General features: G+C 49.3%; 1 protein-coding gene across 3 annotated transcripts; it reads right to left on the reverse strand.

The window, feature by feature from the left end:
- Window positions 1-217: 217 nt before the first annotated feature.
- cep85l (centrosomal protein 85, like) lies at window positions 218-17527 on the reverse strand. Of its 3 annotated transcripts, none has more exons than XM_040125485.1 (13): window positions 17179-17527; window positions 14920-15084; window positions 12103-12965; window positions 11411-11496; window positions 7576-7693; window positions 7306-7476; window positions 6931-7083; window positions 5092-5243; window positions 4443-4560; window positions 4293-4343; window positions 3720-3818; window positions 2421-2601; window positions 218-1791 (listed from the first exon to the last, which is right to left on the reverse strand). In XM_040125485.1, the coding sequence occupies exons 1-13, from the start codon at window positions 17225-17227 to the stop codon at window positions 1610-1612; spliced, it is 2388 nt and encodes a 795-aa protein (XP_039981419.1). In that variant the 5' UTR covers window positions 17228-17527; the 3' UTR covers window positions 218-1609. The 3 variants fall into 3 exon arrangements, with proteins under 3 accessions (XP_039981419.1, XP_039981418.1, XP_039981420.1); XM_040125484.1 differs by having other exon boundaries at window positions 5092-5246; XM_040125486.1 differs by lacking the exon at window positions 3720-3818 and having other exon boundaries at window positions 5092-5246.
- Window positions 17528-17903: the final 376 nt, after the last annotated feature.

Raw genomic sequence — 17903 nt, forward strand, 5'->3', positions numbered from 1 at the left:
CTGTGAGAGCGCTGACATCACCCCCCCCCCCCCCCCCGGCTCCGTGAAGGACGCCTCCTTCTCCTTGTGGGGGAACGAAATAAAGCACATTGAACTTACTGGAACCGGCTCCTTGTAGTTGACTGACATCCTTTCTTATTGTGCGCATATTAAACAGCGAGTGTTCTCACAGTGTTTATACCAAGTAGTAAGAAATCAATCATACATAATTCTTTATAAAAATAACTTTATTAGCCATCGGAACAAATGAGATCGAACTTCCAGATTGACAAAAACATTATGTAGGAACATGACTGTAGACAAACCTTTGGCATTCGTAGACTTTGGCAGTAAAACAAACCATCCGGCGGCTGGTTCAACCCACCGGGGGAGCGAACACACAGAGAACTCTCAGTTGTTTAGAGCACTTCAATGTTACAAACTTGTTCAATCATGCCGACCAAAAGTTTGATGGTGGAATTCATTCGTCCTCTAACTTCTCTGGCTGCAGGAGACAGAATCTACCACTTTGCCCTTTCAGCTTCTTTGGCTGCGAGGTTCACTGTTCTCGAGGCTCATGGAAACAATAAGCACTTACAAAAGTGACGGGTGATAATACACGACCCGACGCCTAAGAAAGTTGCTGGCTGTACAAAGAACCGCTCCTGTAGTTGGGTTGTGACAAACAGCTGAATATCACCTGATGGAATCAGTGCTGAGTTAAATACCAACGACACAACACGGGGGACTTCACTCAGGTGGTAAACAGCACAACTGCACGGCTGATATTGCTCATTGAGACGTTTCGATTCACAGAGACAAGCGTTTCTATCAGTTACCTGACATCTACAAGTGGGATTTCATTGCGGTCTCTGTGGAACCAGAGCTGCAGAGAGAGAGCCACATAGCTGAGGTCGGATCCTGGACGGTGAATGTCGATGTCCAGTCTGAACAGTTTGCCCTGTGGTGTTTTCACGCTGTCGTGCGTATTTATTATTGTTCCGCTCTGGGTACGTCCGGATGTGCTCGCGCTCTGCTTATTTCGATGCCAGCCCGTAGTATTTACAGTATGGAAACCACTGAATGGACAGGTGTTGTGGGTCAGCTGGAGGCAGCGCAGCGAGCTGTGAATACAACACACCCATGTCAGCTCAGAAACACCTGGCGGGCACAGCCTAAGCCGGTGATTTTGTCACCGGACACGCAGCCATCTCATCGCCATAGAAACATGGATTCAAGCAGCTATAAACGCGTGTGTGATGAATCCAGCTCTTTGACTCGGTGCTCGCGCCGGCCGCTCTAATTTCCCTCCGCAGATTTTCCTTCTGCTGCGGAGACCTGCAGATCCAAGCGTCTGATCCACACCCAAGGCCCCGACCCAGGAGGGTCCGGTACGTTTGCTACGCCGTGAAAGCTGTCGGACTGGTGTGAGTACGCTGAACAACGCGACCGGTCACATTAACACCTTCAGTCATCGTGTTCCAACCACAGCATGAAGGGGACACCAAACGCTTGTCTGATGAAATCCTGCATTGGTATGAGCCTTATAATTCTCCTTATAATGAATGTCATTCTCTACGTGGTTATGTATGAAGTAGTGAGAAGTAAAACAGGGAAAACCCACTCTGGGCTAGAGCAGCGCCGTCCGAGCTGCAGGGTGCCGGGGTTCACTGGGCGACGCGTGGCGGTCGGAGATGCTTTTCCTCAGCTCATCGATGTCTCTCCTGAGCTGGCCGACCTCCAGCAGCTTGAACCGCAGTTCTTCTTCTACCACCACTCCGCAGTCGCTCTCCTCCGCTGAAACGCTCAGCGCTGCAGAGAGACAGCAAAGGGCCGACAGTTAGCACGCGGTACGGGACAGTACACAGCAGCCGGTCTGTCACTAAATACATCCAGGCGGGTAAGAGTAACACCAGACTCTGAACTGCTTCTCATTAAAGGAGCGGTTTGACATTTTGGCAAAGTGAGATGAGAACATTGACAGTGTGTTAAATGCGGAGCTGGAGTGTTGAGCGCAGGGAGCAGGGGAAACACGGATACACCGACCTTCCTCTAACGCTCACTACTCAACAGGTTCTATTCCTTCTTTTGCTCAGTGTGTACACACACACGGAAATGTGGAAACCGAGGATCAGGTCCTAGCAGGTTGCCAGAAAATGCAGATTTAGTCTGCTCACTACTGCCAATGGGCGAGTGGTCGCTAATTAACGGCCCCGGTTTTCTCTTCACTTCATTTCTACAAAGACTGTCCGAGCTCTGCTCACTCTACAGTCATCAACGTTTTCCTCCAGCACCACACACTTTTACCGCTGGGTGCGGAAAAGAATAAGAAAAGTCCCATCTACGTCCATGAGAGTCCAGATGTTCCAATACCTTCACCCCTGCCCACAGACTCAGACCACAGACTCTTATGTGTGTGTGCGTGTGTGTTACCCACATACATTTCATGCCCAGGAGCAGGGACAGGTTGGGCTCCTTCCCTTGCGCTCTCTGGGCCAGGATGCTGCACAGAGTCTGGAGGTCCAGTAGACACAGGGACATCTCTTTCAGCAGCCGGCCCACTTCTGGCATCTCCACATGGGATAGAGGATGCACCGACAAGCCGTCGTCCACCTGCTGCGGCTTCTCAATGGGGAACAAAAGCACACATTTAGCTTCCAGTAGCTCAGCTCTCTACAGCACCCCTCAGGCCAACCCGACCTTCAGGGCCACGCCAGTCCGACCTTGTCTCTCCAGATATGAGTTCTGTGTTGACTAAGGTGCTGCCTCTCTCTGCCTCTGTGAGCATGGAACCTACTACTGGTCACTTCTTCTTCTACTCTGAGTGGAGACAGGGAATGACTTTTCACTCTAGGGAAATCTTCTTTATAAATGTAGAAATTTGTGTTCTCGACATCCGGCCAGTACCTGCTCTGTTTTAAGAAGTCTGCGCAGCCACAGATACTGATTCGGTGTGTCAGACTGATGCCGGGGCCACAGGACTAGCTGCTGCCTTCACCACGTCTGGGCTTGTAAGATACAGACAGCTAATGCCAGCTAGAGCCTCTGCTTTCTCTCCGGGTGTGTGTGTGTGTGGGGGGGGCAGAGCTTCTACTTTTGTCACAGAAACTCAGCAGCATGACGGCTCCTCCCAAACGGGACGTGCATGGTTGTTGGCCAGAGATAGTGGGCTCCCCATCACTATACCCCCCCCACCGCCTACAAGACGCTGCAACATGTTATGTCCCGAAGCTGTGCAGCAGGACGGGACATCTTTATTCAAAGAAGTAAAAATGGAGCAAAGCTTTTATTTTGTTCACTGTTCGATCGCAATGAGATTTCTGAGTGTCCCAATGACCACTGTCAGGTAAGACAGGAACACCCGGTGGATGGGACAAAATGGGCACGTGGTTGCTCATAGGCAACCTGGAGGACATCTGGGATGGGGCACACTGCATCCAGAGACCCAGTCTAGCTGCCACGGCGACACCCGCCAGAGGTCTCAAATTCAGCGGCCCTCCCGTTAGCTCCTCGAGACTCAATCAGTGTTTACTTTACACACGACGTTAAAAAGTGTCCCAGGTCCTTTTGTTTGCTGTTGTGCAGCATTCGGGGCCCGCCCGCCGACAGTGGGTCTGGTTCACTACTTTGATTTGACCGTGATCGGTGACCAGGTCAGGCTCCGGCCCACACTGCGTTCTGCAGAGCGACAGACAGAGAGACAGAGAGAGGCAGTACGCTGCGACTTCCAGCGCTGGTACCTGTGGGACGCCTCTGGACGCGGCGGCCGGGCTCTCCTCCTGCGAAGACCGGTGTCCGGGGGACGGGCCTCTTTTCTTTTGCAGTCTCGCGCTGGTGGCCTAACAAAGCACAGAGTGTGTGTGATGGCTTCAGGTTAACAGACAAATAAAACGGTGCTGCGGTTTGACAGTGGCTGTTGAGCTCGACGTGATGAGGCCGTCGATTCTAATGTCAGTCACTGGCACATTCCAAAGCCGTGGCTGCGTTTCTGCCCGTTTTCCTTTCACTGCTAGTGGTTTTTTTTTGCTTTTCTTCTCAAGCAGCTGTTTTGGTGTCTACTTTTACTTCTGCTTGAGTGCTTGTAACTACAGTCCTGACGGCCCCCTTCACTTGAGAACAGTCTTTGGCTGCTCTTCCCAGCTCTGGACCTACTGTACAGTAGCTGACCTGGGGTGAGAGGGTGCCGTGGGGCGCATGTGGTCGGGCTGCTTGTCAGGGTGAATCTCAATAAGGCAGACTTATTTTCTGTTTTCCAGAACGTGATCCCAAGGGGGAGGAACTCGCTGAGTGTGCGGATTTGCCTATTAACATACCGTTAGCTGCGAGGTCAGCCTCTCAATCTGTTCTTTCTGATGCTCGATCAGCTGGTGGGAGCAGAGATAACACGTTAGTGGCTTTAGGACTTTATTTGTGTATGCGCGCATACTGTACATATCTGTGCGTGCGTGTGTTCGGGACGCTACCCTGCTGCTGTGGCCTTGCTGCTCCAGAAGTTGAGTGTTTTCCACCTCGAGCCGCTTCAGGTCTTGCACGGGCAACCTCACCCCATCATCCAGACACCGCTGCACCTTCTGCTGCAGGCTTTACCGAGATAAAACGCGTGTTCCCAAGAGAAAGAGGGAGCCATCGAGAGAAAGGGACACGGAGCAAGAGATGAGACCACGCTGGCAGGTTGGCGTCTTCTCATCTAACATAGACGGGGGTTTGTTCAGACTGAACGCAAAGGAACTCTGTCGGCGGCAACGCCCTCACAGTTGATGCAAAGTGGACACGCATTCGCTCTGAGGTGCAGATGCGAGTTCAAAATGGTTCAACTCGAAATCTACGGCGATCAGACAAAAGGGAGAGAAACTGCAGGAGAAGTGAACTTCCTGGAAGTTTTCAGACCAGTCAGAGTCCCAGCTGTCACTCCCACACACACACACACCACACAAACATGGTCGGTGTGTAGCCAAAGCAAAAATCTTTACAGGTTGTACACTGGCTAGAAAAAACCAGTCAAATTAGCACGAATAACACGAGGTGAAGGTTTGCTTTGCGTTCAGTCTGAATGCACCTTAAATCACGGCGCCAGCCGGCAGTTACCAGGACAGGTATCAGCTGATGACTTACCTGTGCACAGATGCAATCAACTCCTTCTCTCTCTTGGCCTGCATCTCAATCTTGATGTCTTTCTCCTTCATCAGAGCCCGTCCTTCCTCCAGGCTCTTCTGTAACTCGGCCACGGTCTTCTCCAGATCCGTGGCTTTCTGCTGCACCTCCTCCTGCTGAGCACACACAAACGTACACGGCGCGGTCACTGCGGTGGAGCAGCGCTTTGATGACGCTGTTGACTGACGGCGCCTGACCAACGTCATCCATGTGATTATCAGCCAATGTACAACACACGTCCAATCAACACACGTCCTCAATGATCTTCAACAAATATTGCTAATTCACATAGGAGTGATGTGTTATGGACAAACTGTCCATAGATGCTGTCCCATGAGTCAACGCCTGAGCTTATCGCAGTCAAGAGACTTCTCCGATCCGTTTTTACCACGGTATCGTTCTCTGCTCGGGTCTTTCCATGCGATGCTGCTTCAGACGTCGTCTTCACTACATTTCAGCAGGAAGTATGTTCCTCGCTACCCCGCTACCTTAATCTGACAGTTTCGTGGCTGGTTACATTCATCACATACAGCATATGATGAGATTACAACCTGACCATTCAAAAAACATGATGCACTGCTATGAATGATCCAACGGCATATAAATAATAGTTGGAGGTAGCTCCACTTATTTAGTAGTTTAATATTATATTAATATATCATAGTCCAACACACACGGGGGACTTTTTTTTTTTTTTTGCACCGAGTACTTTTGCTTTTGACGCTTTACACATTTCACAGCACATGATGCCAATAATATTCTCTCTGATGCACAGCAGCGTTTTACTTTTTATTTGTTTGGCTTTTTTTTTTTTTTGAGGACAGTTTTCTACAGCGTCAGACTAGCTCTGGCTGGTAGCTGCACGGCGGGGTGTATTAGCCGGAGCGGGGAAATTATGATGGGTGATGAGGTGTGTCCACATCTGGCTAACTGGCAAATTACATTCCTGACAAAGGTCCTCTACGGACTTAAGCGTTGCCACCTACTGCACATCTCCCACCATCTTAGCACCGCACTGTTCCCAGGCTGTTCATCGGCAGGGAGAGCTACTGGTTACTGGAGCTCCGGAGTGTTGGCTGTGGGCTGTGAGGATTTGTTTGGCTGTTTTCAGAAACTGGGACCGGATCAGTGGAGTAGACCTACAGCTGAGAGAGACTCAGTGCAGACGCCTCACGTATCCCTTTCCACATCTGAGAGCCTGATGTGTTTACTACTTCCTGGGTGCCTTCCATCGAGTCAGAATATTTGGAACTCATTTACAGAGTTTTTCACGCACGCTTCTATTGATTCAAATGAAGTAATCCAGTATGAAAATGAACTGCTAAATGGGTGTATTTTGTAATATCTTTCCTAATGGAAAAAGCCATACACACGCTCACCCCTCTCCTCCCGATCCCGCCTCCATCTAGTCCATGGAACCGGGTGTAAAAAGGGTGTTAGAAGACAACAGGATTCATGAGTGATTAGCTGAGCAGCCGATCAGCACCTCGCACAAGGGAGGACGTCCCCTTTTGTGTCTCGCGTTATCAGGAACAGTAACTTATTACTAATACATGTGTTACTATGTGTCTAATGTGTGTGGAGAGACATTTCAGTTCTTCAGGCTCCGACTTCCTTTTGTTGTCGGTGCAAACCAGCACACAGCAACACATCATTACTGTAACGCACAGCCTTGTCCTTGCCATGTTGTCCTGTGATCCAGCACAGAGTGAACGACTGGGTGTCTCTACCCCAGTAGCGAAGCCAGACACGTAGCCGCGGCCTAAGCGTGCGTTCGCTTGCGTGTGCGTGCATGTGTACCTGCTGGGCCTGGGCCTGCACCTCGTCCAGTGTCGGCAGGTCGGAAAGGTATTTCTCCAGCGTCTCTATACGTTGCTGTTTCTCTTGGCCCTGGTCGCTCTCTCTCTGACACTTCTTTTTCAGACTACTGATGTAGCGATCCCTCGTCTTTATCTGCGGATAAAAAACACACAGCGTCGTATTAGCGGGTGATTAACATAATAATTTCAACATATAGAAAGCATATACAAATGTACTAAAATAAAACATGTCAGTTGTCATGTTGTAAGAAGCAACAAGTGCAATAAAGGCCATCATTTTCCCTTTAAATGGTGGAGGTGGCTTGTGTTTTTGTTCCTGTTGTGGATCGAGTTCTGTCTTGGTCACTTTCTGTACCTTTTCCTCCAGTTTTCTGATGTCCTCCGTATACTTTTGTGTGACTTGCTTGAACAAGTCGTTCAGGTGGAGAACCTCCAGTTCGGCCACGGCTAGCTTCCTACCAAGTTCCTCATCGCAGCACAGCCTCACATCCGACGGCTGTTTGCATGGCGTTCTCAGCGCTGACTCCTGGTGGACAAGCTGAACTTGTGTGGTTACGTTTATTACGAAAATATTTGATGTGTGATTATCAAATAATAAAATCTGAACGCTCATTCTGAGTGTTACCTTAGTGTTTAGGAGGTGGGGGTCGTCAAACCACGTTCTCTGGCTCTGCAGGACCTGCTGCGCTCTGAGCTCATTCTCTCTGATCCGGGCATGGAGCTGCAAGATCTGCTGCTTTTGTCTGAAACACAGAATTTCTTCCTACTTACAAACGTTGTCATCTGTAAAAATAGCAAAATGCAAATGCCTTTATTTTTTTCGGGTCTTTTGAAACTATACAGCAGCTGTACAGTTTACAAAGACAGGATGTTCAAGCCAAAGCACACAGGACAAACATTAGAGCCTGCAAACACTCCACAACAGGCGATGTAAAGGGGACGCATCAGTGTTTCGAACACACTGAGCATAGTGTCGATGGACATTTTCACAGGTTTATTTTACACCTAAACTATTGATAAAATAAGAGGAAGCCAAATTAGCTAGAATCGGAGAAAGCGATACGATCAAATTGTTATCTGAAAAGTGACACGGGCTCAGCTAAGTGGATCCTCTCAGACAGATCATTCCAGAGTCTCATGAGTCTTCATGTGAGTCTTTGAGCGGGAGGGTCAACGGTTCACAAGTGTTGCTGATCTCACCAGAGGATGAATACCTGGAACTCCCCACCAGCCAGGAAGAACTGAAGAAGCCCTTCGGGCTTGAGAGGCGAAAACATCGTACGGGATGATAATATTTCCCTCAAACAGACGCAGCTAAACTCACAATAATCTCAGAGATCTTATGGAAACATTAAAATCACTGATGCATGGAGAGAAAAATTCCCTACATCCAAATTATACACTTGGAACTCTAAAGACTTCTCTAGGAAAGTCTCAAATTGACTATTGGCTTCTCTCACAAACATTTGACTTGGACAGCTTTCAGCGGCTTCAGAAAGTTTCAGATAGTATTCAGACCAGTTCGTTTTATGGTGTCGTACGTTCGTTTTAAATGGATCAACTGCCATTTCTGCCAACCATTCTACACTCTGCACAGAGTGTAGACATAGTTTAAGAATTATTCGCGGATTTATTAAAAATCAAAAACTGAAGTCTCCTATCTACAAACGTATTCAGACCCTTTGCTGTGGCTCCAAACTGTCAGTCCTGTTTGCTTTAATTATCCTTGAGATGAGTCTAGAACAGTCTGATGAACACCAGGCACCGCTCATCCCCTGGCTGATACCAGCCCTACGGTGAAGCATGGTGGGGGCAGCATCATGCTGTGGTGGGGGGGGCTTCTCAGAAGCAGGGACAGGGAGACTGGTCAGAACTGAGGGAAGGATGAATGAAGCCAAATATAGAGAGGTCTTTGGAGAAAACCTGTACCAGAGTGCACAAGAACGGTGCAACGGTTCAATTTTCAGCCAAGACAACGTTGGAGTGGCGTCAGGACAAGTCTCTGACTGTCCCCACACTTAAACCCCATAGAACATCTGTGGAGAGACCTGATGATGACAGTTCACAGACGCTTCCCGTCCAGTCTGACAGAGCTTTAGTGGATCTTAGGTTGGAATCTTAAGAAGAAATCTGAAGAAATGTTCCGATAAACTGGCCCACGTTCTTTTCAGGGTCCCATCTGAGAGTATTGATTTTGGATTTTTACTACCTACACTAACACAGGGCCTTGTCACCCTCATCCCAAAACCCAAAGAAGAGTTGCCCTTGATAGACAACTGCCACCCTATCTGTTTGCTGAATAATGACCACAAAGTACTGGCTCTTATTCTGGCCAACAGAATTAAGAAAACCGGTGCCTCTGTAATCGACAAGTAACGATCTGGCTTTATGTCAAACAGCGAATTGCAAACAGTATTAGACTGGTCCTGGATTTGCTGGATTGTCCCAAACCGATGAATAAAAATAGCTTTATTTTGCTTTTAGACTTTTATAAAGCATTCGATTCCCTAGATCACAGATTTATCCAGCAGTCACCTTACAGTTGCTGTAACTTTACTCAGATGTTAATTCTTCGGTCCAACTTCAACACGGTGCCTCACCCTGTATTCAGTTGTCTCGTGGTGCTCGTCAAGGCCGCCTGGTCTCTCCTTATGTATTTTTACATGAAAGCAATATTCAGTGTATTTGGCTGATGACACTGCACCTTTTTAAGAAACTCAAAGCAAACTTCTCTTGCAATAAAAAGATTTGAATATTTTCTGCAGCATCAGGTCTTTGTTTAAGTAAAAATACCTTACTCTGTAGCCCAGTATCCTGTGGGAACTTTATTCCAGATTACATCGTTTATAAATGAAGTGGTCTTCCTGTTTATCTCATTATTACCTTTAAATTAAATGACAGCTCAATTACCGTTTAGATGCTCATTTCCCCAAACAAACGCTTGTGGCCTTGACTCTGCGTGAATATCTCATTTGTAGTAGCCGTGACATACACTCAAAAACAAATCTCTATTTTTGCCAAATTGTTTTAACGATAATATTTTATTGTAAAACAGTTATTTAATTCTGAAGGTCTCCCGATGAGTTAATCTGAATTTTTGTACGTTCATAATAATAATAATGCCGTTCCTAAAGGTGTAATGATGTTATTTAAGGCTAACACTGAACCCCCCTTTTTTCCTGGTCCTTTGTCGTTTCCTACTGCTCCACAGTAGGAAAAATGTGTTTCTTATCCATCTCTTCAACCCGGAACGGAAGGATCAGATCCCTCTTTCAGAAGGCCATCGTCACCAACCCATATGTAATCCACTTCTCAAATATCCAGTGGAAAAAGGTTTGGACTTTGTCTCAAAGACACTTCATCACAAGCAACCGTAGTGACGTCTGTTCCAAACTTATCCATCGCTGCTGTCCGACCAAACATTCTTTCCAAAGAATAAGAAATGGCGTTGACATCAGTTGCTCTTTCTGTGGAGCTGATGCTGAAACTTGTTTTGGAAATTCGACTCCGTTCAGAACAAAAACAATCTTTTCAATCATCTGAGCAGAATTTCATTTTCACAAAAGCTGATTTTATAATGGTAAACCTTTAGTTAAAATGCTGATCAATGAAATGCAACAATAAATACAAACAATTCAGGACTCCGCAAGCCCCGAAGCCTTAAGACTCCCAGTGTGTTTAAGGTGTATAATTGTCTGAGCTGCTGGACGTCCTTCTGTGTTCTTTGTTTTCCTCCTTTAGGTTTTATGCCTCCTTAACCCCCGCTTTGTGTGTGTGAGCATTGGCGTCCGCTGCAGTGGACATCACATAAATAAATAACAACTGTCGCTGCTTTTAAAGGGGATGAGAGGAGCTCAGGTGATTGGTTGTTACTGCAGCTCGCCTCGATTCCACCTGCTGATTCTGTATTCCTCCTGCTAATAACGTGTTCACCCTCTATTCCACGCTGAGCCGAGCCGAGCCGAGCTGTGCATTGCCGAACCCGGTTTGCACCTATTCCTCTGATCACCAAAACTGCACAACTGTGCTGATCAGTGTTTGTGCCTGAAGATTTTGCTTGTGTTTGCAAGCATAGATAGAGCCCAGTACCACTTAAAGGTATGGAAAGCAAAAAATGTTGGATTCGTAGCTAAATCGATGCTAATTTGGTCAGTTGTCTTGCCATCGAGTCTTAGGAATGTCACCGAGTGCTGTTAATGCCTAAGTTGTTTCTTTACTTGACTATTTTTATCTTTATTTCCTGGTTTACACTCTGGGTTTTCAGCCCACAGTCCAATCCAACAGTCCCTGTAATAAATCCTCCTTCGGGAAGGTTAAAATGTTCAGTTTGTGCTGACACTGTTTCAGAGCTGGCGATTCTACTGGATGGGCATTTTGGAGGTCGGAGTGTGTGTGCTGCTGCGTTTCACAGATACCGTGTCAGGGCAGGTGCAAGTGTTTGTGAGTGTGCCCTGCAGTACCTGTCTATCTCCAGTTCTCTCTGTCTCAGCAGCCCCTCTTTAACCTTCACCAGAGTGTTGACAGGAAGGGAGGTCCCCATCAGCATCTGGCAACACACACAAACACAGGTCATTTAACACATACAGCGCGCAGCTTCATACTGACACAGTGAGTACTGACATCACTGTCTCATGTGAAGAACAATGATTTCTGTCGGCATAAGCACCTTCCTCTGATCTAGGAATGGAAATTATGAGCAATATTCCTAAGTGACAAGAGTCATGATAATAATCAATAATTAATCATTGTTATTGTCTAAAATATTAAAAACGTGTGTTTTTGCTCCAGTAAAAGAGAGAAGCGTATGAGAACATGCAGCTTTTTATTTGAAAAAAAACCCGCTGCATTCATTGGGATTCATGTGACGTTCTTCTGCCTGTAGGAGACAGGGAAATTTACTGACCAACATCACTGGTTAAAAAAACACACAGTGTGTGTTCTGGAGTGAGGGAGGGAAAAGAAAAAGTCACAGCGTCACGCGGTATCTCCAGCAGAGAAGAACGGCCTCTGACTGCAGCGTTGGGACCAGCGAAACAGAAGAACTATAACGTAGGAACCTCTTTTTCCACTCTTCATGCTTCCTTCCTTTCTTTCCTCTCTCTTTCCTGTATTCTTCCCTCCACTTCCTCATTATTATTAACACTTGTCTCACCTGGTTTAGCCCTGGTTCCTGCTGATGTCCCCGTTGCCACGACGAAGGCCCATCTCCACCACAGCCCTCTGTTCCAGTACCACTGGTCTGAGGGTCACTTCCACGCTCTGCTCTGGGCCTGTACTCCATCTGCTCAGTCAGCCACATCTGGGTGCGAACTGCAGGCTGAATAGGGGAGCCTCGGTCTGTCTGATGACCCAGTGGCGAGTCTGCTTGTTTGGGTAGGCTGAGACCACAAACCTGTCCGCCTCCCCGACTCAGTTTAGCTTCTGGTAAAGCGCTATAGTTCATGTCCAGACTGCTGTGTTTTACCGGCGAGGACAGACCTGAGGAAAGGGACAGGCCTGTTTCCAAACCGGTGGATCTACTGCCATGGTTGTACCGGTAGCAGGGGCCAGCACCTGGTGAGCGCTGCAGCAAGCTATGGCAGAGCAAGGAGGAGGATAAAGGTAGATAAAGGTCCGCATTTGAACCAAGGGGTTCCTTTCTGTACCCATATAGCAGACCTCTGTCCAGGGAGCCTTGTGAATCTGGGTTGTACTGATAGCCCGATGTCCTCGTGGAGCTCTTCTCAGCCCCAGATGACAACTTGGTGAGAGATGACCACCTCCGGATGGGCTGATGCGCCTTCATGTCCAGACAGCTCGGTGCACCCAGGTGAGACATGGCTGGCGTAAGGAGCTGGCAAGACCTGCTCCAGTTGCCTGCGCTGCTTGGGGAGGATGGTATTCTAAAACTGGTGCTGGGTGAGGAGGATGGGGACGGCATGACGTGGACAATGGGGATGCCATCGTCGTCCTGGCCCAAGTGATGCTGGGACAGTGGCTGGAAAGACAAAGGCGTGGTACTGGAACTGGAGTCGTCTGTAGGAGGACACACAGACGAAGACTGTGAATCATGTCAGACATCATCTTCATTATCATCAACACAGGCACATTAGTTAACGTTACAACGTAAAGTATGATTGTTCAAAGCAGAAACTAAAAACATGACAAGGGAACTGCTCAAGGGTTCACGAGGTGATGTCTAGACTGCTGGGGGCGAGTCCACTGTCCAGCCCTCACACCAGCTCTGCACTGAAAAAGAGATTAGCTGTGATGGTGGTCTGGCCATCAGCTCATAGAAATGTAGAAAGTGGCTCCCATGTAGTTGTTGCTTTTTTAAACTTGAACGTTAACATCTGTAGTTCCTGGCTCCGACAGCTTAGCTGCACAAAACAAACAAAAAAACCTACGAACCTAAGTCACCCAATGACCGCGAGATCAGCATAGTTGGGCCCTGCAGCGGCCTCAGAGTCCGCAATGTGTGAAGCTCCTTGTTGGTGAGGAGACATGGGTCATATTTCAGTGGACGTATCGTTGAGAATGAAAACAACATAAAAAAATTTGAGTAGCTCAAAAATTTGCATGAATCAGTGTCAGGTAAGTTTAGACTTTGTGATGATAACTGGAAATAAAACTAAACCCTGTGTCTCTGGTCTGACAGCAGATCATTTTTGCCCATCAATTTACACCCAATAATCCAAAATGACAATGCAAAAACATGTTTTTAGAAATGTTTGCAACTCTATTTAAAACCGAAAATCTGTCATCAACAAAAGTATTCGGACCCTTTGCTGTGGCGCCAAACTGTGGTCAGGTTCTTTCTGTTTGCTTTAATTATCCTTGAGATGAGTCTAGAACTTGATTGGAGTGAATTTATTGGACACAATTTATAAAGGCACACACCTGTGTATCTAAGGTCCCACAATCACACCGCATGTCAGGACAAAAGCCATTCTGTGAAGTCCAAGGAGCTCTCTGTAGACCACTGAGATAAAACTCTGGCGAGGGACAGATCATGGCGAAAGCATTTGTAAAGCTTTGAGTGTTCCCATGAGAACAGTGGCCTCAATAACTGTGAAATGGAGAAAGCTTTGAACCACCAGGACTCTTCCTAGAGTTGGACGTCCGACCAAACCGAGTAACAGGACGAGAAGGACCTTGGTCAGGGAGGTGACCCAACGGTCCCTCTAACAGAGCTTCAGGAGTCCTCTGCAGACGTGGGAGAACCTGCCAGAAGGACGACCATCTCAGCAGCACTGCATCAATCAGGTCTTTATGGTAGATATGCTAGACAGAAGCCCCTGTGAGTAAAGACATATGGCAGCCCGCTTGGAGTTTGTCAAACGACATTTAAAGGACTCTGGGAGCACGAGGACAAAGATTCTCCAAAACCGAACTCATTAAGCAGAAATCTAAACACTATGTCTGATGAACACCAGGCACCGCTCATCCCCTGGCTGATACCAGCCCTACGGTGAAGCATGGGGGGGGGGCAGTTGGACAGAGCCATGAGGTCCAGTTTTGTGCACGGCTGAGTTTTAAAGCCCTGCACGTTCTGCTTTAGCTGGACCTGCTCTCACCTGCAGAGACGCCCGACATTTGCTAGTCAGAGCCATAACCCCTGGGCTTTGACACGGTTCGGCAGAGGAGTATGAAATGACGCGTAGGTCCACGGCTGGAATCGACTGGGGACATTTTGTCACTCACACATGGTTTTAGTTACAAAGCATTACCTGCCTTTGGGAACTGCAAGACCCCTTCTGAGGACCTTTGACCTCTGGCCTCTGAGCCTTACCTCTATTTTCACACATGGTTTATATTCTACATATATGACCATACACCTCCACTCTCACCTGGGCATCGTCTCTGATGTGCGATGAACAGTCGTTAGTCGAATTAGTGTCAGCAGAGCTCGGGATTAAACAAACTGAGTGGGCAAAACCAGAACTGCGGGAGACGGAGCGGCGATGCTGTAATAGACAGGACATCTTACCTTCCACACTGTCCGAGTAGCAAGTGCCAATACCAGTGTCGCCGCTGTCGGACACTGTGCTGTGTCGTCGCCCGCCACAGACACCGTTCCCGGGGCCAGGGGCGTTGCTGTGCCAGGCTGATTCGTGGCCGGGGACCCATCCCGGAGAGCCGCCGCTACTGGAGCCTAAACAACAATTTTTAAAGGCTGTTACGCGAGTTATTCAGCCACAAAAATCTGACTGAGTTACAGGCACGGAGCGCGAAGAGCCTCTTCCCGATGGTCCCCAGTTTGCTTTTTCTTTCCAAATGTACTGATTCGTCTGCTTTTTGTTTTCGGAGGCTTAGCGGGTATTTAGACCAAAAAAACCACCAAAACCACCGCACGGTAGCTTCTAGCCCTCTGAGACTGGATCTTCCAGCTCTGCACCATTATGAGGTACTTCGTCTTTTGTGACGACGACGACCCTGAGGTAAAGCGCGGGAATCCGGCGTCCCCGTCGTGAGCTCGCGCTCAATTCGTCAACGCAGCCTCTCGCCGGAGGAGAGATCGAAACCGGGCTCAGCTTTTCCGTCTCAGTCAAACGAGGGACGGAGCTGCGCTTTTAGTCGCCGAACGTCTCCTCGGTCACGCGGATTTGTGAACTGCGCAACGTATGAAGACCCGAGTGAACGAGGACAATGGCACGAGAGCCCACGTGCAGCGCACCCCCTCTCTGTTCGCTCTTTACTTGGGCTGACGTGACGGTTTTTCTCTCAGGAGACCTCGGCCTCAGGTGAGAGGAGCCCCCCCCCCCTCTCCCCCAGCGGGCCTCCCGAGGATGATCCCGGTGACCTCTGCACATTTAGGTCCAACGCGGGGACCAGACGGCTCCTTCCGCCTCCACGGTCTGGACGCGTTACCTCGCGGGCCAGATGCCGGTCTGGTTACAGTACAAAGGAGGGGGGGCCGGAACACCTATTACTAATTGTGCCGTCGTTTGGTGGCTGGGGCGGGAAAGTACACGAGGACACCGGGGTACATTCAGCCTCCCATCCAGATCTGCGGGAGGGACACAGAGGCAGCCGTGTGAGACCCCACCTGGTTTAGCGGTCTGTGATTTGGACTGGCACCCGAGAGCGTCGGGAGAAGGGCTCGTCCTTCCTTGACTTTGACTATTACAAACAATATCAACCGAAGGAGAAATCTGATGCAGGCGACACGATGCCGCTCTTTCGTTCCTACTGTAATGCGGATACTTGCAGCATCTTCTTTGCTTTAGCTTAGTGTCGTCGGCCTTCGGATCCGAACGTAGCTGCTTGATTGAGATTTGTTTTTTTGTCGAAAAGGAGAAATGACAGACCTCAGCTCGGTTTCGTCCGGGAAATCCGTCTCTTATTTATGCAAGGAACCTGGCCGGCGGAGCTCCGTGCTTTTCCCACGCCCCGACGCGCTGCAGCTTGAAAAGAGGTTCGTCCCTGGTCCTGGCTGCGGTCTGTACCCTGCGTTTTTCTCCGCGCAGCTACGAATTGATCGCGACCCCGCGAAGGCTCCTTCGGAAGCCGCGGTATAGAGCAGCGGGCCGCCGGGCGCGGATCCGGGTGTCTGCCCTGCGGGCGCAGAACCGTGGCCGCGCTTCGGGTCCTTCCAGTGGCCGCGACTGCCGCCGGTCCAGAGCTCTGCGTGTAGCCCTCAGCCCCCTTGCTGCCCTGCAGCCGAAGTCTCCTCGTACACCCCCCACACTGTCTGTGGTGTTGCCAGGCGTCAGACTGAATTACCCGCGGAACCCTGGCGACGCAGGGCAGCGAAAGTCGAACCCCGTTACACGTTACACTGCCGCGTTACCGGGAAAAGGAACGCGATTACACGAAAGCGAGCCTCATGCGAGGCTTGGCTCGGCAGAGGACCGATGGGACACGTCCGAGACTGTGTAGTTACCACGTTACACGTCGGTTTGATTAGTTCCGGACTCGACTCGCGGCACGGCTGCCGCATCGGGCTGCGACTCGCCGCCTCGACTCGTTAGGCCGAACCAGTCCCCGACCTCCGGGGATCTCAGCTGCTCGTGGTCGGTGGGGACATCACCTGCACCGGGACAGCGGCCGCGGCGGGAAGCCGGTAAACCCCGGCTGGCTCCCCACCGCGCTGGCCGGACGTGTCGAGGCAGCCTCGGAGGAAAGCAGTGCCCCAGTTAGTGTCGCTGTAGCTGCCCCGGGCCTTTAGGACGGACTCACTGGACCCAGGTCGTCCAGTGAGTCCGCCGTCTAGTCTTCGCAGACCGTTATCTTATGGGCGACTCACCTGTTTTATTGGATTCGTATCCATCTTCGAAATCCCCCCTGTACCACATTGTGTAAGGCGGTGGCTTGATATCACAGCGGGAGAGACGTCGTCCGACCAGAGGACAAAAGGAAAAAAAGGCCAAAGTGTGAAAACATGGCGACCGTATCGTTCATGACATGACGGCACAGACGATCCAAACCCCCCGTACGCGGACTGTCGTCCGGCTCCGAACCAGCCTGTCTGATAACGGAACCCTGCCTCTGATTTCAGCCCGTGCTTCCTCTGGGTGGAAGTGGTCCCCGCAGACTCCTCCTCCGCAATCCCAGCCGGCACTAGCACTGCCAGCACGGCACGGCACGGCGCGGCGCCGCGCACGGGCCGGGGATACTTGTCTAGTCGGAGGGAAGCTGCTGTAGATTCTCTCAGGGCGTCTATTCCTGCAATTACGGTAGAGGGGGGTCTGTGCGGATGGAGGACGCCTCCAGGAGGCCTGACGGTGAGTGCGTGTGGGGGAGTAACGAAGACTGTCCAGTAGAGACAGTGAAAATAAAGAGGTTGAGTTCTAGTCTCTGGAAATTTGATTTTAAAAAATGTGTATTTGTTTTAACCTGTGTCAGTGGCTAAAGTAGTGACTTAAATTTGATTTAAGTCACTTTTCCGTTCTATTAATTCTGCAACAGAGGAATTTAACTCGTTTACAAAATCGACTCTTTAGTGACAAATTGTTATTAAATTCCCAAACA

This window comes from Xiphias gladius, chromosome 4 (genome assembly GCF_016859285.1).
Source record: "Xiphias gladius isolate SHS-SW01 ecotype Sanya breed wild chromosome 4, ASM1685928v1, whole genome shotgun sequence".
NCBI lineage: Eukaryota > Metazoa > Chordata > Actinopteri > Istiophoriformes > Xiphiidae > Xiphias > Xiphias gladius.